The following is a 25,430-nucleotide window of genomic DNA, read 5'->3' as shown; positions in this document are numbered from 1 at the left end:
TTTTATTGTAGGCTTAAAGAAATAAACTGGCCAGTGGATCATTGTAGTACAAGTTCTAAAAATTATAGCAGATTTCTTGAAAGTTTTTTGCATGTTTTTAACAAAATATTTCCCCGCATAGTCTCCACAAGAAAATGGTAAGCAAACTGAAATGGATAACTGTTGGTACAACAATGTGAAGTGGTAGAGAAAGACAGTTACACAATAAACTGATAAGTAATGCAAATTTAGATTTTATAGACCGTATAAAAATGCATAAAACTGCATTTAGAAGGGTGGTACAGGCAGCACAATAAATGGTACATAAAAAAATTCATTCTTAAGCACACAAATAAATCAAACACAGTACGGCCAGTCACAAAAAGTGATTTGGTATGATAGCCCACAGTCCACAAATTTCCAAAATTAAGATAGGTGACAAATTCATTACAAATCCCTCAGAAGTACCAGAATACTTCAATGAGTTTTTCGCAAATGTATCAAAATCAGATAATGGTGTATGTGATTACCTAATAATGTCCAACCCTTTGGTTTCAGTCAGGTTAACAGGCAAGTTCTAGCTCAGTTTGAATGAATTACAGCTAAAGATGAAGAACAGAGTAGTATTCTCCCTTAGAAATAAAAATTCAATTGGATGGAATGAAATACCCACTAGAGTAATTACAACATTTTCTAGTATAATATCAGTACCCATACCTGAAAAAATAAACCAGTCATTTGAACAAGGTTGCTTCCCAATGCCCTAAAGTATGCAGTAGTAAAGCTATTATTCAAGAAGGGTTCAAAGGATGATATAGGGAACTACTGACCAGTAAGTCTTCTCCCAACATTTTCAAAAATATTCAAAAAGTTGTTACAGTCCACATCCAAAAGTTTCATGGCAGAATCTAACATCAGCATATGAAATCATTTCAGATTCTAGAAAGAGAAGAGTACCATATGTGCCATCAATAAATTTGTTGAGAAATTTTCTTTATCTCTGGGAAAATTCCAAAAAGTCACAGGAATTTTCTATGACCCTACAAAGGCTTTTGATTGTGTAAAACGTTCTCTACTGTTACATAAATTAGAAAGATACAGAATAAATGGCAGTGCTTTGAGATTATTCAAATCATATTTAACAGATAGAAAGCAAAAGTTCAGCCAAAAAAAACTGTCTCTCAGAACAGAAAATTATTTCACAGGGTTCTAGTTTAAGCCCAATCCACTTTTTATTTTATGTAAATGATTTAAAGCTAAATATAACATCACATTCAGTTTTATTTAAAGACAACAGATCTGTTCTTGAAAGTGAGACAACAGAACAAATTCCCCAAACAGTCACTGACACCCTAAATAGTTTAGAACATTTGTTCGATGTAAATGGATTAAAACTAACATGAAAAAACCCACCTCACATTATTTAAAACCAAACAATCAAAATCTAGAGACTTTTAAATTGTTATAAAAATTAGGAACTTAGAAAAGCACAATCTGTCAAATTTCTGGGGATTGTTTAAACTTATGCTGGTCTTTGCGCATAATCTACTTGCCAAACAAGCTAAACAGTTTTGAATTCACAATGACAATATTGCCCTATGCAAGTGACACTGACATGAGGACAGTTATGTACCACAGCTATTTTGAAGCCATTGCAAGACAAAGAATAATCTTTTGGGGAATGCATGTAATGTAAACAGAATATTATTACTTCACAAAGCTATGATTAGAAATATGTGTAGTATGAAGCCTAGAGAGTCAAGCCGACCTTTATTCAGAGATCTAACAATTTTTATTCCCAGTACACTGACGGGGCAAAAAAATCACAACACCAAGAAGGAGTACATGTGACGTAAACAGAAGTTGGTAGGCTGTTTCTACATGAAACTTGGCTATGAAAATTTATAATAAATTAAAAATGAAAAGCTTTAACAGCATGAAACTAGGTTTACTGAAGATAAGATTATGTACCATCCTAATGCAATAATCTTATTATTTACACACAGAATTTTTAAATGATGATGAAGATTTCTTTGTAGAGTAATGAAACAAATCTGTGATGATTTTTGTAAAAGAAGATTGTTTTTGTTCTCTGTTTGACACATTGTATGTGTCTCTGGTACATTATCTATATTGACGAGTCTCCTGTACTTTAAATCAATGACTGGCTTGTGTACATCATTATTTTGATTCTAGAGTAAATTATTCTAACTGATTTCCATTGAGTTTCTATTCTGTAAGACACTATCTTATTTACTCTAACTAACTGTGCATCATGATCATAGAGAGCTCTTGTTATGTGGCATAAAATTATTTTCTTGCTTTGAGCTTCATCAATGATGTCCGAACAACAGGAAACTGACATACATCAAGATTAAAAAATAGTGCATTGATAATGGCTAGGCACTAGCCGAAATCTGGATTTGCATAATAACACCTGCAAATAAAGGACGTCTGATTGCTGCGCTCTATCATTTATAAATTTATAAGTTATTATCAATCAGAGTTCCACTGCCTTCATCCACCCATGTGGAAATGTAATTACCAATTGTGAGATCAAATTTTAGGACCCAAATATGATTTCCAGATCATTTTTCCTATCACAATCCTTTAGAGAATCTACACTGAAATCACCACAAATTAAGTGCATGTTGCTGTCTGACAGATAGCACACTAAGGAACCCACATGCCTTACAAATAGTTGAAAATTTGCCAGTGGGGATCAATATGCAGTTGCAATTAAAAGTGGACAACTTTTCAGTATTAATTAATAAACACTTACGTCTATGTGCTGATCACTACAAAAGTTTACTTGCTTCAATCTTTTTGACCTTGTGTTCCAGGAGAGGTGGTGTAGTGGTTAGCATACAGAACTCAGTTTCGAGAGGATGATGGTTTAAACCTGCATCCGGCCATCCTGATTTAGGTTTTCCATAAATGTAAATGTCATGTAACTAGGGCCTCCTGTCGGGTAGACTGTTCGCCGGGTGCAAGTCTTTTGATTTGACGCCACTTTGACGACTTGTGTGTCGATGGGGATGAAATGATGATGTTTAGGACAACACAACACCCAGTCTCTGACCGGAGAAAATCTCTGACGCAGCCAGGAATTGAACCTGGGCCCTTAGGATTGACATTCTGTCGCGCTGACCACTCAGCTAACGGGGACAGACAGGTTTTCCATGATTTCCCTAAATTGCTTCAGGCAAATGCCATGATGCTTCCTTTGAAAGGGCACAGCCAACTTCCTTCCTCATCCTTCCCTAATATGATGGGACCAATGACCTTGCTGTTTGGCCCCCTCCCCCAAATCAATCAACCAACCAACCAATCAACCAACCAACCAATCTTGTGTTCTGTCTTAATATATGTAACAACTCCTTTTCCCGTATTAGTTCTGCATGAGTAATATGCCATGTTGTAATCTTTTATATTTAACTTCTCTAGCCTGTGGTTATGTGGTACTCAGATAGGCAGAGGGTGTCTACTTTTTCAGAGCTCTCTAAATTTTGAAACAGACAAGACCTTAGTTAATACTCAGTGCCCTAATATTCTGATGGAATAAGGTAACTTTACTTTGCTGTTCATTCTTAAACATTTAATGGGGGCTCTTCTATTTTAACTTCTTTCACAACAGGGTGCCTGAATACTGATTCTAAACTATAAAAGGTAACTATCTGACACCAGTGATGTGTTTTTTGTATGTTATTTGATGTGATATACTCATGGATACGTTTCCAGTCACTGTTAATTAATAATTCTGACTTCTTATGTTTTAACTGCAAAGGCCAGAATAACCGTGGGTGTCTTCATCAATGTAAACTTATCCTCCTTCTGCAACTTCTTCTGAGCTGAGATGTTGAAATGGTCTCTTGCAAAACTCAACTTTCCAACAAATATTGCAAAGGCTTTTCTTCATTAATATCAATACACTGACCTTTTCATTACAATATTTAAACAGTTCATACAGTATTTTATGAAAAATGAGCGGTAGTGCATATGCTCAATATCAGTTGGGAGGAAGTATACCAGGCTGACACAGTGAATGAGAAGTTCAACTCATTCCTGAACTTATTCCTTAAACATTTTGAAGCTTCTTTCCCCCAAAGACAGATTAAAATCAAACCAACCTGTAGTAAAAGGAAAGCATGGCTAACTACTGGCATAAAAATATCATGTAACAAAAAGAGAGAACTGTATGTACATCAGAGGACTAGTACAGACCCAGCAGTAAAGTTACATTACAAGAAACACTGTAAAATTCTAACAAGTGTGATCAAGAAGGCCAAACAGTTGCACTATGCACCAAAAATTAGCAATTCAAACAATAAAATAAAAACCATATGGAACATCATAAAAAGTGAGACAAATAGGAACATAAAACCTGACAATAATAAACACAAAGCTTCAGCCTCAGATTTCAACAAATTTTTTCTCTCTGTAGGTGAAAAAACAGTGAACCATAATGAACAGGCTCACACAGAAGCTATTGAACTACTAAACCACATGCAAATAACATCTAAAGTAGCACTTCATTTCAGAAGAACAACCCCTAAAGAAATTGAAAAAACCATAAAATTACTCAAAAACTCAGATTCCTGTGGATACGATGGCATATCAAGTAGGATTCTAAAATCATGTGCAGACTTAATCAGTTATATATTGTGCTATTTGTGTAACCAATCTATGGAAACTGGTGTGTTCCCAGATAGATTAAAACATGCAGTAGTGATGCCAATCCAAAAAAGTGGAGCAAGGGATGAAATATCCAACTATCGGCCCATCTCCCTGCTGCCAGTATTCTCAAAGGTATTTGAGAGAATAGTGTATGATAGGATTTATAGTCACACTACACAAAATGGCTTACTGGCTCCTACACAGTTCGGCTTTCGTAAGGACTCCTCCACAGACAGAGCTATATTTAACCTAACAGATGAAATTTTAGGTGAACTAAATTACAAAAGGTATCCAGTGGGGATATTTTGTAACCTTGCTAAGGCATTTGATTGTGTAGATCACAACACACTCTTAAAAAAGCTTCTTCCACATTATGGCATTAAAGACAAATCTTTGATTTGGTTAGAATCATACTTACAGAACAGGAAGCAAAGGGTTGTCTTAAGGGGGACGGAACAGCATTAACATCAGACTGGGGAACTATAAAGTATGGAGACCCACAGGGCTCAATTCTTGGGCCATTAATTTTCCTGATCTACATTAATGATCTACCAATCACAATTAACAACAGAGCAAAAACAGTAAAGTTTGCCAATGATACAAGTATCCTTGTAAAGGACCCAACTCCACAATGCAGGATACAGCCATGACAGACTCTACTCAAGTACACAAATGGTTCACTGCGAATAGCTTAACCTTAAATATTTCAAAAACCAATTTGATACAGTTTCTGACAAAAAATAAAAATAATAAAGCTCCTGAAATACATGTTAACAATCACAAAATTAATGAAACCACACATACAAAATTCCTAGGTATCCAGATAGACAGTCACCTAAGATGGAAAGAACAAATTGCTCAGCTGGTCAAGAAACTTAGCTCATCATGCTTTGCACTAAGAGCTCTCTATCAGTTAGTAGACAGAGAAATAATGTTGTTGTCATACTTTGCACATTTCCATTTTGTTCTCTCCTATGGCATAATCTTCTGGGGAAATGCTGTAGGTGTTGAAAAAGTCTTCAGAATACAAAAACTAGCAGTGAGGCTAATATGTGGGGTCCCTAATGGGACATCTTGCAGAGGTCTCTTCAAATCTCTCAGGATACTAACCATCACAGGTCAGTATATATACTCACTGATGTTATTTGTAGCCAACAGGGAACTGTTTCAGAAAAATTGTAACATCCACAACCATGACACAAGGCAGGTGAAAAATTTTCATCAAGGTTCTGCATCTCTCACTAAAGTACAAAGGGGAGTTACTGAGTCAGGTATAAAGGTCTTCAATAAGCTCCCCATCAATATAAAAAAGGAAATAAATAATGTACATGTTTTCAAAAGGAAACTAAAATTATTTCTCATCGAACAAACCTTCCATAAAATGAATGAATACTTAGAGTTATGATGTACAAGAGTGGGGGAAACTGCCTAAGAAAAGCAATCCCTTAAAGATAAAGTGTGATGCTGATACTTGTAGTTTAACTGAAATTGTGGTGATAAAATGTAAATTTATCTGTTTCATTATGAGAAAATGTGAACTCCCATGTATCTCACCCTCTTGAGCATTCACTTAAACCTCTTCTTAAGGAATGCAGTTTTACCTTGTTTTCATTCAAACCATGACCATGAAGAAAATTTACTTCCTTATATATGTCAGTAGCATAAAAATATGCACTGTCACTTATTCTACTATTTTAAACAATCACTTAAATTGTTTTTGGCATAATGCAGGCTTTAATACTGCATGCAAGTACCGGTAATTGTTCTTGTAAAATAAACCAATGTCTGTGCAATGTGATGTATAAATGTTAATGTACTACTGTAATTGCATCAATTGACTTGTCCTATATCACTTGTACACTGGCTGTATAATATGTAACCAACAGGACCAAATAAATAAATAAAAAAATAAGAATAAATAAACTTGATAGTAACTGATGTTCATTCTCTCTCAAATGACAGCTGATAAATGACCTCTAGAACTCTCCGGATAGTGACATCACTGCAGTTATCACTGATGACCTACTTCTTGAGCATGCAGTATCTCCAAGGCAGGATCCAATGACATGGTATAAACTGCCAGGCAGCAGGTGTTATGGAGCATGATAAAGTAGCTAGCATCATCCTAGCTTGCAGAGACCTGTGCCCATTCCACAACAGATTACATCTAAAAACAAGAAAGCAAATTTCCACAAAGCAAACCATTCTAAACTCTTTACTAAAATAAACATTCATGGTGCCAATCATCATTAGTCGATTCAGTACATGTCATGCAACACTTCTCTTTAGCAAAGTGACCTGTTACATTATGTCACTTACCATAGGGACAGTGGTCCTCCATATATTCTCTGGAAGAAGCCTTCACTCTCTTGTCCAGATGTACGCTGTGCCTAGCATGTCCCTATCTCCTAATTTTGGCAATAGGCACAGCATTCATATGAGTACTTTGAAAATTCCATCATATTTAGAATAGTTGCTGCTTTTCAATTATCTAATGATTTCTACAATCTGTTTAATGCTTGAGTTGCCAAAACTGAAGTTCACTAGCACAATATGCAGTACCTATCTAAATACACCTGATGGGCTTTTATTGCCCTATGTTTCCTGATACTGACAGAAATAATTCAGTGAATTTGGTGAGTAGTGAATTGATTCTAACATCATCTGTTTTGCAGCTATTGTCATTGGGGAGCTGAATACTGCATAATTTATTTAGCAATTTAATCATTTTGTGTGTAACAATCTGTAAACTGCATTGCCTTTTTCTTGGAATTTTAAATTTTTTAAAGTATCTTTTTGTTATGACACAGAGAGGAAGATTGCAGTATTTAAAGCTATTCCTTTGCATTAAACAAGGCTTTCTCTTCTTGGCACAAGATATTACAATCTGATATGTTAGCCTCCTTTCTCTCAACTCAAAATTTATTTGTCTCTGACCCACTGTAAAGTAAAACTGAGTTCATAGTGTTGTTAGGAAATAATTAAATATCTTATTTATTCTGAGCTCTTAGTAAACTTCTTCACATTCTTCACCAAGTAAATTCTCCCTGGATAATGTGACTGAGTCATTAGTTATAACTCTGTGAACTGTGCTTTATCCTTCTTGTTGTTTTGTTGCTGCCATTTGACCATCATTGTCAGGAAGACTATTTATTAAGGAGTTCATTCCCATGTATCTACGTTATTGAATGTTTTCACTATGCTAGGCATAGTGGCTTTTTTGCTAAACCAAGACAGTGAGATGAGTGGAAAATTCAAGATAAACTCCACATACTGTCTTAACAGTTGTTTACTCTAAAGTCAGTGTCAATTTTGGAGCACATTGGTTAATGACTATGGCCAGTAATACCACTACCTACAAAACTCATAAATTTTACACACAAAAAAAGGAAATTCTCTTTCTTTTTACACCAGTCATCTCCACACTTTTTTGACCTTTGTCCATTTGTATTATCAACTAGCAGGGTACATGGCATCGCTTGGTTACGTATTTACTCCAAGTCTATTAGGCCGTCTACTCCTACCCTGTGTCTCTCTGCCCATCTCCTCTATCTTCCTCTCTGTGCATCTCCTTCTTCCCCTCTCTCTCTGACCACCACCTCCAGCCCCCACTCTCTTTCTATCTCCTCCTACCCCTCTCTCTGTCCAGCTGCTACTCACCCTCTCTATGTCCATCTGCTCCTCCCCACTCTCTCTGTCCATCTATTCCTTCCCTCTCGGCCCATCTGCTACTTCCTCCTCTGTCCATTTCCTCCTCCATCTTCTTCTGCCCCCTCTATCTCCTCCTCACTCTTTTTATTTTCTCCTGCATTTCTCTACCCATATCCTCCTCCCTCCCCCTCCCCACTCTCTCTTTGCCTATGAATTCTTCTCTTTCTCTGTTCATTTCCTCCTCCTCTTCTCTCTATCTCCTCCTCCACCCTCTTTTGGTCCATTCCATCCTCCAGCCGCTCTCTGTCCATCTCCTCTTTCCTTCCTCTGTCCATCTCCTCCTCCTCCCTCTCTCTGTTCATTTCCCCATCCTCTCTCTCTGTCCATCTCCTCCTCCTTCAGAATGTGTCCGTGTCCTCCCCCACCCCCCTCTTTGCCTGTCCATCTCTTCCCACCCCTTCTCTCTCCACATTATCACCCCCACCCCAATAGTAGGTTGCTGATTTTTGCCCCCACAGTATTTCTTTACAGATAGTAAGTTACAAATGTAGCAAATTGGTTGAAACTGATCCATGGGTTCAGTGGAGTTTTTTACCAACTGCTTTGCCTGCAAACTATCAGTCACATATATTTCACATATGTTTAGTATACTTCACACAAATTTATGCCATATTTTGCCTGTATCTCCAACCAATTTCATCCTCCAGTTTTGTTTTCACAAAGTTTATTGTTTATTATGTCATATCTCCTGATCTGTATGTCATACAATGATTTAATTTTGAAGGTAGATTCAGTGGCATGTGTGGATACTGGCTGTGAAATGTGTTGCAAATAGTGTTAGTAGCAAAGAAGCAGTAAATTTAAATGTCATGCATGATGTGGCAGCATTTAATGCATCTCAACTGTTTATGATGTCATACCCCCTGAACTATGCGACGGACAACAACATAGTTTTGGAGGTATATTCAGTGGTGTATATGAATACTATTGACAAAGTGTGTCACAAATACAGTTTGTAGTAAAGAAGTAATAAGTGAGATCATTATGCCTAATGCAGCAGTTTTATTTCATGTACTGCAAAAATATAGTGAGCAATAAGCTTGTTCCTTTTTACCTTCTTGTGGGGGTTATCAGTGGGAAAAAGTTTAAAGTTTGAAATTATGTGTAAACTTCATTGTAAGTCACCGAGTGCTCTTATTCTCAGATACTAGACGAATAAAGTCTGAGTATCCATGAGTCATGGGCAGCACTTCTGTCTCACCCACAACTCCTTTGATAGGTCAGTGATTCTCAAGCCCATAGCAACTCTTTCCAGACAATAAGTGACATATATACCAAATTTGGTTGAAACTGGTCAAGTAGTTTATGAATACATGTGGAACATAAATACATACATAAATTTTTATAACATATATGGATTTAGGTCCTTAGACCTTTGCATCATGTGAATAATTTATTTATACTCCAGTGCTAGCACTTTAATATTTTATCTCTGAATTTGCTCTTTATTGTTAGTCCTCACTCTGGTTCTGTGCAGTCTGTTTGAGTTCTCATCTGCTTCCTCCATAAATTTTTATCATTTTGCACTTCTTTAAAGCATTCCGAACGAAATATTTCTGAAAGTTCTTTGTTTTGTTTTGTTTTAATTATTCATGATCCACCTTCAGTGGTCATTTATTGTTATTCTCCTGTTTTCATGAACACTGCATCCTACACCTCTCCTTTAATGCTGTGAGCTTTCTTGAGCACATTTGGTAATCTTACAAAATGATCATGAACATTATTAATGTTTAAAAACTGAATAGAAAGGATGTCTCTCACTGCACTTGTCATCAAGGCAAACATTACTGAACTGTGTTGCATGATGACATTCAACTCAAGGTCATCTAACTATAATCCCAAACAAGTATAAAATTCTTAACATGACATGCAAGAGAGTTACATAGCAGTTGGCATGAATGTAATGGATTAAATTTAATTCTTTTGCAGAGTACACAGAGGATGGAGAAAGGCACAGCTTCCATACTAGGACCTTGGGAAGCGAACAATATGTGAAATCTTAAATTCTCACCACACTCAATTAGTAAAGATAATCAGCAACTGATTTTACTTCTATTAACATATTGTGACTGCTAATTTTTTAAATTTTATTTATTTATTTATTTTTCATCTTTGAGCATTTTGCATGCTATAGATGTTAACAGTTTGTACAGCTTGAACAATACAAATGATACATATAATAATAATACAGAAAACAGTTAGCTTTTCCCACAAACATAGGAGTTTAAGTTACAATTTTAGATCTTCTTTTGCACAAACAAAATATTCCTCTATGGCATATAAAGCCTTCTTTTTGTGTCAGTTTTGCAGAACATTTCTGAAGGATTTAAATGAGATAGTGTGTGCTTCTGGTAGCAGTGGATTGAACAGTCTGACTCAAAGGTATTTATAGTTGTTGTGAGTTTTGGTAACTCTTGTAAAGGTTTGGTCAATCTTTTGTTTGTGACATATATTGTGACAATTAAATTATTGCCTTAATGTGTAGCTCTCTTGGTTTGTGTGGACTGTTGTGACTATCACCTACTTTCTTGAAAAGCAGCCAACAAGATACATCGTTTTTGAAAATACATGGGAGTTGCCCCAAAGCAGCATGTTATGCGGCTATCAGGAAATGCATAATAGGAGCTGAGTATCATGTTTGCACTCACAAATGTTCAAAATTTCTGTAAAAGGTATATTAACATTACTCTAGATAATTTAGTGCATATAGAATCTGTGTGGAGTTTCCAGGTTATTTTGGAATCCAAGTGGACACCTAGAAGATTAATAGAAATACAATTGTTGTTGGTATTGTGTAAACTAGAAATTACATTTTCAGTTTAATTCTGGTTTACAGTTAATTCATTTTCTTTAAACTAGGTACTAGAAATTCTGAGGATGGCTTTGCTTTGTACCCTTAGCCCCTTTACATTGTTTCCACTTGCAATGAAAGTGGTTTCATCAGCATACAGAACAGATTTACACGGCATGATACTAGGTAGGTCATTAATATATACTATAAACAATAAGGATCCCAGTATGGAACCTTGAGGCACACCTCTTGAACATCTAAGAACCAAGAGCTCATACTATTAAAGTGTACCTTCTGCTTCCTATTATTAAGATACAATCCTATAAGAGTGAGTTCTGTATCTCTGATGTCATAGCACCTAAGTTTATCTATTACAGTCCAATTGTTCACAGAGTCAAATGCATTGCTCATGTCAATCAGTAGAGCATCAACATATGACTTTGCTTCAAAGGCAGTGAATATTGTTGAAACAACATTTTCAACAGCTTTCAGTGTAGATGAGTTTTCCCTGAAGTCGTACTGAGTGCTTGTCAGTGTTCTATTGCAGGTGAAATGTTTGCAAATTTGTTGGTACATGCAATGTTCTTCTTTTTTTAAGTGTTGGTACAAGAGAAATAGGACAGTAGTCATTAACAAATAACTTGTCTCCTTTAAGCAGGCTGGAAAAGAACAACTCATAAAAATCCAATTTATTAGCATGCCAAATGATCGTAGTATAATGTCCACAATCATTTTAACAACAAAATTTAATAGACTGTACAAGTCTTCTGATTTTGAGTTGCTGAATTTTGGCATAGCTACAGCAATATAAGTGACAGCAATTTGTGTCCACTTGAATATAGATGCTGCAGGTTTGTTGTGCAGTACGAATAACTTTGTTTTTTTTTTTTTCTGAACACTTATTAATGTCTGATTTATAGTTGTCATTTTGTTGAGCTGGGTGTCCTTTGTTACCAGAATTAATAAAGAAATTATTCATTTTGTAGGGTGTGATGTTGATAATACCACAAGTGGTTCTGTTAGTATTACCCAGTTCTCACTAAAACAGGATTCTGACTGATTTTTCCTTTCCTCCAGCACTTAGTTATTCCTAGTTCACATCCACCCAGTTCTATTGAAAAAGAATGTAATTATTTTACAAATGGCCACCATTGTAATGTTCCTATTTCATAAATGGTATACACAAATTCCTTTGCTGTACATAATAGTATTATTATTCTGCTGCTGTGGATATATTATTGTGTTCTCATCATCTTTAAAGTCTAAGGTGAAATGAGAGATGAAGAAAAGACCAAACTCTTTTGTGCTGTTACATAATATTTAGAAGTTTCCATATAAAAAACAGGAAACACTAGGTAGTGAGAAAAAATTTTAAAGTCCCTGTAAAATGATTAGCTCTTAAACTTACCTTGAGGGGCTTGTTATTTGGTGCCAGTGGTTTAATAGTTAAGTTCTTGCCTGAGGTGTATAAAATCTGATTTGAATCTGGACTCCACAAGGCACAGTAAACGGGGCAGTCAGTATGCATGACAGTTGACCTAAGCATTCCACTACGTGACCACACTTTAACTTGGCCATCTTCTCCAGCTTATTGGCATGAAATGGAAAATACATAGCTATCATGACTAATATGCATTCATACACATAAAAGTGTGATTAATCATAAAACTTCTTATTACATATCCAACACACAGTGTGTTCCATTTACCTTGACCACCCCACATAACTATTTATCCATAAGCAAAATAAATACTATATCAAGTTTATGTATAGCTACCTGGGGAACATTCACCAGCATGACTGTCTTTCTTGTAACTTCATTTGTTATGCAAACATAACATATCTTTTTAAAAATACCCTACATTTTTTATTCAGTAATCCCCATCTTTTTCTCAAGACCTGTTCAAAAAGTATATCACAGTGTACCATTCACATAAACATAATGTTATTAAAAAGTTAACATAAATTGATTTTGATTCACTAGCACTCTGTACAGGTACCTGGGATAACACAAATCGTCCACTTGTTGGGGCTGACGGTAAACAAATAGAAACACGAGTAACGTGCAACCTGATCATTACTGTTCTACTAACTTATATTCTCCAATGAAGAGAAGCATTTCTATCATGTCTCCATTGGTGTTCACAGTACTTGTACAAACTTTCAAGTGAAGACATTTGACTGAATAAAGTGTCCATTATTTCCTGCCCCACCACCTTACATCTTGTCCCTTTCAAGTCATTTACTCTATTTTCTTCCTCTCCTCCTACATTCATCTGCCTTGGCAACCACTCAAAAACAGTCAATGTTGACATGTCCAGCGTGTGTTGTTTGGTGATTGAATGATGATGATAATGATGATGGGTTTAAAGAGACTGAGTTAGTAGCCTTTAATTGTACTGGAAATTCATGTAAAATATGTGAAATTTGAAAAGCAGGATCGTCAGCTCTAGGGTCTGTGACCTTGTTGTCACGGCTGAAAATGTCAAATGGTTAAAAGTGAGGTAAAACTCAGGCAGCTAAGAACCGTAGCTGGTCTCTGAAGAACACCCAGGAAGGATCATCATAGTCAGTACAATTAAAATGAGGTGAGAAAATGAAGACTGTACAGATTAGAGTGCTAATTAGCTCAAACAGTTAAATAAATACAATATGCAATAAAAAATTTAAAATGCATGAAACTTCAGTGGTGGAAAGTATCCTGAGGCCAGCCATGGCACACACCACAGTGAGGAGAACTTCCCCCACATCCACCTCTGACACTGAACATTGAGGTGCATTTAATTCTTTATATAATCCGCTTCCCCTCAAGCAATTTATGTCTTTTTCAGCTGCTTTCCCATCATCCACAAGTATCTGGAGTCGAGAGGTAGACAAGTCGATAGCTTGTCTCAGATCAGCCAGCAGGGCACACACTGTGAGAAAATAGGCTATTGTAAAGTGACTCCCATAGTTGCAATGGGGTCACTCCTCTTGACACACAGGAAACTTGTAGGTAAGTCTGATGTGGCTAAGACATAATCAGCAAAGTGAGATTGCATTTTTTGAGATGTTTGGAGAGAAGCATGCCATGCCTTCGTGGTACCCTTGATTGCCCTCGGCCTGTTTAGAGTTGTAGCAGCCTGTCGTTCATATCACAGATTTTCAAAATTTGGCATCACAGTGGCAGTTGTAGGTCTGTGACCAACACTCTGAGTTTAAGTTTGTCTATTGCGGTTGCCTCTTTAGCTAATTTGTCAGCAAGTTCATTTCCCAAAATACCCCTGTAGCTCAGTGTCTGGATGACTATTCTGGAGCTACAAGTCAGTTAATAGGTCTTGGCTGTCAGAAACCAAAACATTTCCGGGATAGCTCTGAAATATGACTTTTAAGCAGGTCATGGAGTCTCTAAAAATAAGGAAGTTTTTTTGTGGCTACATATATGTGTTAGGCAGAGAATACTTCACCTGTGCAAATGTATAAACAAATCTGCTGTTGACTTTGATCCACTGTACAGATGCTTGTTGAATTGGGTGAAACATGGAGATACTAAAGGAATTTACATTGAAAAAAATGTGGTGTCAGCACATTCCTTAGGGTCATGGAAGAGGTCCATCCAAACTATAGGACTGGGCACACATCATGGTGGATACCGTGAGGCAACTCTATGTACACAGGTAGGAGGGCACAGTTGGAGGTCCTTGTGTCCTTGTGCTCAGACTCCAATCGTATCCCTGCTAGTCTATCCATTTTTGGGCGATTTGTAAACAGTCTGAACTGTTGGCTGTGGAACATCATCACATAAGATAGGTAGTGTAAAGGGACACCCTACCCTAACATTACCTTTCTTCAACAGAAGTTATCGATACCAAAAATACTTTCTACCTTTTAAACATGTTAATATTATCTCAGCTGTTTAACTAAAAGAATTTCATATGATTTTGTATATGACATATTATATTTCAGTATAAAATGTATAAAAAGAAATTACTTATTTTCTTTGTTACAATTGATATGTACTAGCTCTATACAGGATGTACATAAAGTATGCCAACACTTTCAATTATATATTGCATAAGAACCAGACATTGTACAGATATCATACATACGTCATTTTGAAGAGAAATCCTGAAAATTGTTTTTCATGTATACCACCACAGCATAGTTTGGTAATTTGCTGATAGTCAGCACTAGTCACAAACATGGCGAGTTCATGTGAGGAGCGAGCTTTCTGTGTGTTGGAGTTTGATACAAACAAGTGTACTTCAGCTGTTCAATGGATGTTCAGAACCAAGTACGGTAAGAAGCCACCAACAAAGAAGGCCATTTACCACTGGCACAACAAATTCTTTATGACGGGTTGCTTGTCCCCGGCAAAGAGAAGTGGATGTCCCAGTGTGAGTGAAGTGAATGTGGAGTGCGTAACGAGAGATTTGGACATGTTGCAGTAATGGCTGATGCCTCAAATGCAATCAGACTCTCTGCTCATCTTTCAGCAGGATGGGACTCCACCCCATTTTCATCATGAAGTTTGTGGGTACCTGAACATGGAGCTGCCGCATCAACGGATCAGCTGTGCTACAGAAGGGGACAGCTGTTTCATGAAATGGCCTCCCTGATCACCAGATCTCACTCTGTGTGACTTTTTTCTGTGGGGACACATTAAAGATCTGGTGTATGTACTGCCCTCACCATGTGATGTAGCAGAGCCCCGGGAAGTGACTGCCACAGTCGACGATGCCATGCAGGGACGGGTATGCCAAGAGTTCGATTACCGTATTGACATCTGCTGGGTCACTCGTGGTTCACATATTGAATGTTTGTAATTTTTTAAAAAAAATAAAAAATAAAAAACAGAGTTTCTCTTCAAAATGCAATATGTATGACATCTGTACAATGTTTAGTTCTTGTGCAATAAATAATTGAAAGTGTTCATGGACTTAATATACACCCCGTATATACAGTTAAAATTACTCTTCTTTTAGAAACATTGGAAATTATGAAATATTCGGCGCACTTAAAATTCCTACTATTAATTGCACAAACTGATGCTGATTATTAAATTTATTTCTGGATCCATTTATAAAATAATATTAGAAAGTCATTTGTGAAAAAAATTTGTAAACTCTTTGGGAAATTGTTAGTACCACAGAATGAGGTAGTAGTGGCCATGCCTCTGATGTGATCAGACATGTTTTCAATTTTGGCAATAACAATGTAATTTTAGATTTAAAAGTGGAGAGTGTAAAGACAGTGCGATATAGAAAAATGTGATATAATAAAAATTACAGAAACAGAAATTACAGAGCAGGCTTACTTCAGCATTATGATGTCATTTGTAACATACAATGTCAAAAATTTCAGCCTCAAGAACCATCCCTAGACTTGAAGAACTGGAGCCAACTACGAGAAAAGAAGATAAGTAAAAAAGTTTATTGTAAGTCTTACTCCTCTTGAAGCTTATTAAAAGAGGCAATTTGGAAGAGAGTGACAATCAACAAGTGATGTGAGGGTAGGTAAGATTATAAGCGTGGGCGTTGTCGCGAATCAATTGACTGATAATGAAGTTTTGTCTGTTGCAGAAGAAGGGGCAGTGATTTGTGTCATTTGCAGTTTATATATAAATGAATTTCTGATCACACAAAGAAAGAAGACTGAGAGCTGCCCAACAAAGTCGCATCAACAGTGACGAGGAACTACCAACGACAGACCAGATCAATTGAATGAGAACTTTACAACTACAACTAGGGACATCAAAAAGGAAAGATAAGTACAAACAATTTGTGAAATTAATTTGCTTGTGGACTCATATGCTTGTTAACAAAATGATCAGAGATGACGGTGGTAGTGATGCAGAAGTGAAAGATGTGGGACCTAGGCAGGACATGTTTGAGCCAAGTGAAAACGTAAGCAGCAAAGACAGTAAAAGCTGATATTTTGCAGTTAATTTTGGCAAAACTAGAGGAAATGAAGACAGATAACAATGGCAAATTTAGTGTAGTTAATGAACAGTTAATAGAAAAATTTACTGCACTAAAAGGACAATTAAATGACCCAAAAATTGAAACCGGATAGGGTACAATACTAAAGAGACTGACTAAGCAATCAGGTTTCAGAGTTAAAAAACAAGTTGTCGGAGGGTTTACAAGGTGTTGAATGAAAAAGTTGATGTCTTGGAAAATAAATTTATTGTTTTGGAAAATGAGTTAGTTGCAAAATCTGCAGATCAGGAGAAGAATGTTAATCACATTAGAGTTCAACAGAAGGCCGTAGAGGAAAAAATGGAACAAAACTTTAATAGTTTAGATCAAAACATTTTAAATGTTGAAAACAATATGCCAACTAATGTAAATGTTTTAGATAAAAAAATTTCAGCAGTTCAGGAAAATTGCATTCACAAAAATCTGTATTCGAGCAATGGTATAGTGTGGTCCAACATTCCTATCAAAAGTTTTCCATCAGACAATTTACTTACAGCAGATTTTCTGCACCACAGTAGAAATAGTTTTGTGTCAGGCACGAGTGACAATCAAAAAATTAAATTTGTTAAAAAATGTCTTGAAGACATAGCTCTGTCTTGGATAAATTTAAATTTAAGTCAGTGGGAAACATATCAAAGTTTCGAGAAAAGTTTTTTAAATAAATTTTGGTCAGAAGCTGAACAGGGGAGAATTAAAAGGGAATTTTTGAATGGTCCAAATTATAGGAATAGGGACAGTACTTTGATTGAGTTTTGTAAGAACCAACTTAAGAAATGAACAACCTTGACAAACCATTTGAAGAAATGACATTGATTGATGCACTCCAAAGGAGATTAAAGGAAAGGCTGCAGTGGGATTTAGTACACAGACCTGACAATCGTCTTAAACAATTTTTACATGTTTACAGGCTGGGTAGGGCCGTAGAAAGAAGTATGTACCATAACAATCGGAATGATAGAGATCACAATGTGAATAACTACAGAAACAGAGAGAATGGTAACTTCTATCAGGGTCAAAATGTTAATAGAGACAGAAATTTTGAACATCAGCAGGACAGGAATAATGGGAATAGCCATGGGCAATTTAATAGAAGAAACAATCATAGAAATAACTACTTGAGAAATGGCAGTCCGCCTCAATGAAGGTCCACAGTTTTTGGATGAGGAAACACAAAAATCACAGGACCCCCAATTTACACTTGCAATTACACAATAAGTAATAAGTAATAACAGTGTTAATGATATGGCACAGGTATCTGAAGTTGAACAGAAAGAATATCAGGTTTTTCATTTATGTTTTGACCAAAAGTTTTGTGATACTACGTTTAATTATAGTGCTGTAGGTGCTAACCACAAACAAGAATATGAGAGTAGTGAGAATTTCAATGCAGTATGAACTAATAATTTCTTCTCTTGGTCAGAAAACAGTGTTATTTATATATGTAAATCAGGTGATGACTGTATTGGATCTGAACAAGGTGGTATTTTTTATGTAGATATGAATGAGAGCTGTAAAATAACTGAGGTTGGTAAGTCTGAGACTGGTGGCTCACTGCAAATGAATGTAGGCGAGGTAAGTGACTTTGATGGAGATGAGACTTACATTGTTAATGATGTTGTTGATGAAGTAATTTTGGAAGAATATGATGATGATGGTGATGATGATACAAGGTACTTGTGGAGTTTGAGAATAATGAAGTTTCGGAGTTATTTGTGAATGATGTTGACGATACAGATATGGTAAACGATATATGTGTTGATGGAGGTGACAGTCATGCTATACCAGTCCAGTCAAAGTAGTTTTTCATTAATGTCATGCAGAGTAATGATCCAAACAGTAAACGTGAGTTATCTGTGAGCCTGGAGGATAAAGGTGAAAACTTTTTGAAGTTTGTTTGGGACCAGATTGATGATAACATAGATAAATGTGCATTCTGGAATAAGTTATCTGTGGTTGGTCAAAATTTGTATCCAAATTGATAGAATGAAATGAAAGAAGATCTAAGTAGGAAATGTAATTTTTACAGAAAAATATTTTGTGGTCCTTCTGTGATAAGTAATGTTAGTTTTATTATGGATAAGTGATGTTAAGTGTGTTATGGAATCCACTCACTGTGCTCAACCTTTATCTGACAAGATGAGTAACCAAAGTAATGCTATGATACCAGTAAAGTTGATAAAACCCTGTAAAGACAGTGTGGATGTAGCATTTGATGAAACAGAAGGTGATCTTTTACAAGAAGTGTCTAATATCAGAGATGATTCACATTTTGGTGTCATTACATTAAGATTAAAATTGATCAGTGGGAAGGGAACTGTTTAATTGATACAGGTACCCAGATTCGTGGCATATCTGAACAATTTAGAGACAAGATCAAGTATAGTAAGCATTTTGTGGAAATATTCATAGTAGGTGTAAAGATCAGAGGAGCTACAGGTAAGCAAAGTAAATTGGTAAAATTTCAGGTACTCCTAATGTTTAGTATAGAAGACAAAACCTTTGAACATGGATGCTTAGTGAGCCCTAGACTGGAAGAAAATATAACTCTCTGTATGGATTTGATAGTGAAAGTTGAGGCTTGTTTTGGATGATGTGCTAAAAAATTGTTTATTTTGGAACCTAAAAGTAATATGTATGTGAAAACTAATTTCTGTATTTCTGTAGGAAAAGTTGTAACTATTTGCAAAACATTGTGAACCAAGGGGAGTGCCAGGTGTTTGATGATGTTATAGATGTTGATGACACAGAGGATCAAGATTTTGAATGTGTAGTATATTCTAAAATAAGGGAAGCTATGACTCTTAATGACCTACAAAAGGAACAACTTAGGAATTTGTTACTGGAATTCAGAAATGTGCTTAGTGAAAAACGAGGGAAAGTCAAAGGCTATCTGTAGTAACACTGTTCACGTTTACGTCGCACTTCACTTAGCGTAGACCGGGACTGTGTCCTAGGCATGCCCGATGTTGACTGACTGGGCACGGCCCATGCTGCTGGAGTTGTTGTTGTTCTTGTTGTTACGCCTGCAGAGGTCGCGTCCGAATTCTCGCGTGCCCTCTGGTGGACGGGACTCTACTTGCGGCAACTACCGCCCGTGACGCGCCGTGCCAATGTGCGCCTCCCACGATCTTTCTGGTGGCTACTACACTCCTCCTCCTTCGGGGGGTGAAGCCACTGTGATCCACTGCGTCGGAAGGTGGAGCGTCGGGCAGGAGCAATGACCTCCACATCCATTGGATGGCCGGAGTCGAGGGGATCTGCCAACCCTCGAGCTGGAACCTTCGAATACGGCTGGAAGTGACCCACACGAAGAGGCCCCCGTCGTCCCACAACCGGAGCTCGGGACAGAACGGGTGACAAGCTGTCGAACTCCGGACCCCGTTCCACCTCGGGAGGGGCAAGACCCAGTGGTGGGGATGAAGGGGAAGGGACAACCACAGGTGAACTAGCCCCCTGAGAAACCGAACCTGCTAGGGGGGCCGGCTCTCGCTGGGGCATTGCGAATGATGGCGATGCCGGTGCTGGAGCTACTGGAGGCTGCCAAGGCTGAGAACCATCGCAGTGCGGCAGAGTCACAGCAGGGAGAGGAGGTAACGTCCCCTGTGAAACCAATACAGGTGCCGGCAATGGGGAAGCCGGTGTCCGAGAGGTCGGAGGGTGGGTGCCCGAACGTGGACGTAGCTGATTTTGGTGACGACGTACCACCCGATCCCCCGCCTGCAAGGTATAGAGCCGGTGGCCATTTCGGCGCAGGACCACCGCCGGTATCCAATGTGGATTGCGACCAAACCCACGGGCCCAGACCGACATACCCAGTGGAAAGCCAGGTACTTCGTTTTGTGAAGACTGGCGAGGACCAGGCCGGAGGAGGTGCAGCAGAGTCCTAGGTTGACGCCCATGGAGGAGCTCTGCAGGGCTGCGGTCGCCCATTGGTGTGGTCCGGTATGCCGTCAAGAAAAACGTCAAGGCTTCCTCTGCAGGAAATTCGTGCACATACTTTTTCATCTGCGTCTTAAATGTGCGCACCATGCGCTCGGCTTCCCCATTCGATTGGGGATGGAAGGGGGGAGAGCAAACGTGCCGAATACCGAAGCGCCTACAAAAATCCTGGAAGGTCTGCGAAATAAACTGCGGTCCATTGTCTGAGACCAGGGTGATTGGCAGACCTTCCACAGAAAAGATTTTTGCTAGTGCCTGGATTGCAACTTCTGAAGTGGTTGATGAGCAGTGAACCACATATGGGAATCGGGAATAAGCATCAATGACAATGAGCCAAAAGCCATTGAGAAACGGGCCCGCAAAATCGATGTGAACACGTTCCCATGCTTGTGTTGCCGGCGGCCATGAAGAGAACGCTGCCCTGGGAGATGCTTGTTGGCTCGCACACTGGGAACAGGTGGCCACCAAGTGCTCAATTTCTCTGTCAATACCGGGCCAGTACACATGTCTGCGAGCCAAGGTTTTAGTACGGGAAACACCCCAGTGCCCCGCATGTAATAACGTGAGGACCTCCCTTCGTAAACCTGCAGGAACAACCACGCGAGGAGCTGTATCATCGGTAGCCAGAAGGAGAACTCCTTCCAAGACCGAGAGGCGGTCTCGTAGAAGAAAATAATTACGAAGAGGGTCCGAGGCCCGGCCTGAAGGGCGGGAGGACCACCCCTGCTGAATGAGGCGAACTACTTGCCGGAGAACCGGGTCAGCCGCCGTTTCCCTGGTGACTCGAGAACTAGTGATCGGAAAGCCATCAACTGCTTGGCGGGATGCCACATCCAAATGAAAACACATAATCTCCTCTCGATCGAACGTAGGATCTGGGCCCACCGGAAGATGGGAAAGAGCGTCGGCGTTGGCATGCTGTCCTGTAGGGCGAAAATGAATGTCATAATGGTACTTAGAGAGGAACAAGGCCCAGCGCTGTAGTCTGTGGGCCGCCCTATCCGGAATCTGAGAGGTGGGTCCAAATAATGATATTAACGGCTTATGGTCAGTGATTAACTGAAACTTCGTGCTGTACAAGAAAGGGTGAAACTTGGTAACAGCGTAGACAATGGCCAAAGCCTCTTTTTCCACCTGGGAGTAATGGGCCTGCGCGGGACTAAGCGTTTTAGACGCAAACGCCAGTGGTTGCTCGGAACCGTCTGCGTTGCGATGGGCCAGGACCGCCCCCACCCCATACTGCGAAGCATCTGTAGCCAGGACCAACGGCTTACAGGGATCAAAAGTAGCCAAACAAGGGGCTGAAGTGAGGAGGCCCTTCAACGAGGTGAACGCTCGCTCGCATGCAGGCGACCAATCAAAAGGAACACCCTTGTGCAGAAGGCAGTACAGGGGGTGGGCTATAGTGGAAGCCCTGGGAATGAACCGGTGGTAATAGGCTATCTTGCCTAAAAAGGCTTGTAACTCTTTCAGCGAAGTGGGCCGAGGAAGGTTGACGATACCTTGGACCAAACTTCCTAGTGGCTGTATGCCATGCCGAGATATGGTGTAGCCCACATACTCAATGGACGGTTGGAAGAAGGTTGACTTACGCAGGTTGCAACGCAAGCCCACAGACCTGAATTTGAGAAAGAGGGTGCGAAGGTTGTGCAAGTGTTCCTTCGTGCTGCGGCCTGTGACAATTATGTCATCCAGGTAATTAATACAATGAGGGATTGTCGACGTGACATGCTCAAGATAACGCTGGAATATCGCCGGGGCACTGGATATTCCAAAAGCCAACCGCTGGTATTGGTAAAGGCCAAACGGGGTGTTGACGACCGCCAGCCGTTTGGAGTCCTCATCAAGAGGTATCTGATGATAAGCCTCCGACAGATCGATTTTCGAAAAATATTGGCCACCCACCACGGCGGAGAACAATTCATCAGCACGAGGCAAAGGATAGGTGTCCACCACCAATTGGGAATTAATGGTGGCCTTGAAATCGCCACAAAGACGTAAGTTTCCTGAGGGCTTCTTGACAATAACGAGGGGCGAAGCCCACTCACTGGAAGAAACGGGAAGAACGACCCCTAGGGCTGTCAGCCGGTCTAGCTCTTCCTTTACCTGAGGGCGGAGAGCCAAGGGGATCTGTCTCGCGCGTAGAAAACGCGGGCGAGCCGACGCCTTCAACGTTAAGTGAGCTTCAAAATCGGAAACACGCCCCAGGCCCTCCTCAAAAATATCTGGAAAGTCTGAGATCAAAGATTCCAATGAGTGATAGGGAACGTCTTCAGAGACCAACTGTATGGTGTCAGCAATAGAAAAACCGAAAGCCTGAAAGGCATCCAGGCCAAAAAGGTTAGCGGAGCTCGCATCACTGACAACAATAAAAGTAATAGACCGAGTGACTGATTTGTAAGTCACGTCGGCAGTGAATTGACCCAGTAGGGGAATGAACTGTTTACCATAACCGCATAGACGCCGGTAAACTGGCGCCAACGGGGGCGATCCAAGGTCGGAATAAGTTTGTGCATTCAACAACGAAACTGCCGCCCCCGTATCTACTTGCAGTTGTAACCGGCGCGACCGAACCGACACCTCGATAAAGAGTTTGTGGGCCGATGCGTCGGGAGCCTGGCCCGATGAAACTTCCTGAATGTCAACGTCCATGTCCTCTGTACTTGCTTCCTTCGATGCCTTTGAGGCTGAGCGGCAACTTTAGCAATGTGACCTTTTTTATTACATTTGCGACAAACGGCCCAACGCTGGGGGCACTCTGACCGATCGTGATGTATATAGCACGACGCACAGGACGGCAACAGGGGCTGGCGGCCGGAATTCTGCTTACGCGCCGTGCGGGAGCGGCAGTAACGGCCGGATTGTACTGCTCGCACGTCGTCCACCCCGGACACAGTGGACGCGGCCGTGCCACCCTGAACCTCCGCGACGTCGCACCACGCTTCCAGCTGTTGACCTGCCGTGTGAGAGACTTCATACGATTGAGCAATGGACAGAACTTCCTCGAGGGAAGGGTCTTCTAACTGCAGGGCCCGTTGCCGGACCTCCCTATCAGGGGCCGAACGAACAATGACGTCGCGTACCATAACGTGGGCATACGACTCTCGCGACTGCTCCGTGACAAAATGACACTTGCGACTAAGACCGTGCAGGGTAGCGGCCCACGCCCGGTAAGACTGATGGGGCTGTTTCTTGCATTGATAGAACTCGACCCTAGCCGCCACAACATGCGTGCGGCGGCGATAATAGGAAGACAGCAACGAACACTATGCGTCAAAAGTCAAGGACGAGGGTTCCTGCAACGGCGCCAGCTGCCGCAAAACTTGATACAGCGAGGGAGATATCCAAGACAAGAAGAGAGCACGACATACCTCCGCCTCGGCAACATGAAACGCCTGGAAATGCTGCCGAAGGCGATGTTCATATGCGTCCCAATCCTCCGCCATCTCGTCATACGGGGGAAAGGGAGGAGGGAACTGCGCCGGAGCAGACGGCGTGGAGAGCAACGCCGGAAGCACTTGTTTCATGGTGGCCATGAGTTCCGTCTGCTGCGCAACCAAAACTCGCACCAAATCCTCCATGCCGTGGAGAAACTGCAAAACCGGAACAACGACGCAACACGCGAAAGAACGACCCTACTCGTCGCCAATTGTGTAGTAACACTGTTCACGTTTACGTCGCACTTCACTTAGCGTAGACCGGGACTGTGTCCTAGGCATGCCCGATGTTAACTGACTGGGCACAGCCCATGCTGCCGGAGTTGTTGTTGTTGTTGTTGTCGTTGTTATGCCGGCAGAGGTCGCGTCTGAATTCTCGCGTGCCCTCTGGTGGACGGGACTCTACTTGCGGCAACTACCGCCCGTGACGCGCCGTGCCAATGTGCGCCTCCCGTGATCTTTCTGGTGGCTACTACACTATCAGTACATGATTTACCTTAGAGATCATCAACCTTTCTTTCTCATGCCATATAATATACCATTTTCAAAAAGGAAAGATGTTGAAAAAGAAAATCAGAAAACAGAAACATGCGGTGTAATTGAGAGAAGTAGGAGTGCTTACAATAATCCTTTAGTTGTGGTAATTAAGAGAAATGGTGGAGTGAGAATTGTTTTGAACTCTACACATCTTAATAAATTTCTTATTAGAGAGAATGACGATCCTGAGAACATGGGCGAGCTGTTACACAAATTTGATTATGTAAAATACATGATTAGTTCGGACTTGACCTCTGGATTTCACAAGATCCCACTAGAAATTAATTCTAGAAAGTATACAGCATTTTTGAGTGTAGGTAAGTGTTTTCAGTTCTGTGTGGTGCCATTAAGGCTAAATGTATCTGTAGCTGAATTCATAAGAGCTCTGGATTCTATCTT

At 39.8% G+C, this 25,430-nt stretch overlaps 1 protein-coding gene across 3 annotated transcripts in view; it reads right to left on the bottom strand.

Moving 5' to 3' along the window:
* The window catches only part of LOC126236888 (intraflagellar transport protein 80 homolog), a 448,716-nt gene that overhangs the window by 373,501 nt on the left and 49,785 nt on the right, over positions 1-25,430 (bottom strand). For all 3 annotated transcript variants that reach the window (XR_007545000.1, XM_049946524.1, XM_049946525.1), the window contains exon 4: positions 12,567-12,745. Coding sequence is in view for 2 of the 3 variants with exons in the window: in XM_049946524.1 (XP_049802481.1) it covers positions 12,567-12,745 (179 nt within the window). In the remaining variant the exon portion in view is untranslated. The remainder of the gene's footprint in view (positions 1-12,566; positions 12,746-25,430) is intronic.

This window comes from Schistocerca nitens, chromosome 2, assembly GCF_023898315.1.
Source record: "Schistocerca nitens isolate TAMUIC-IGC-003100 chromosome 2, iqSchNite1.1, whole genome shotgun sequence".
Taxonomy (NCBI): Eukaryota; Metazoa; Arthropoda; class Insecta; order Orthoptera; family Acrididae; genus Schistocerca; species Schistocerca nitens.
This window is presented reverse-complemented; position numbering and strand designations above follow the sequence as displayed.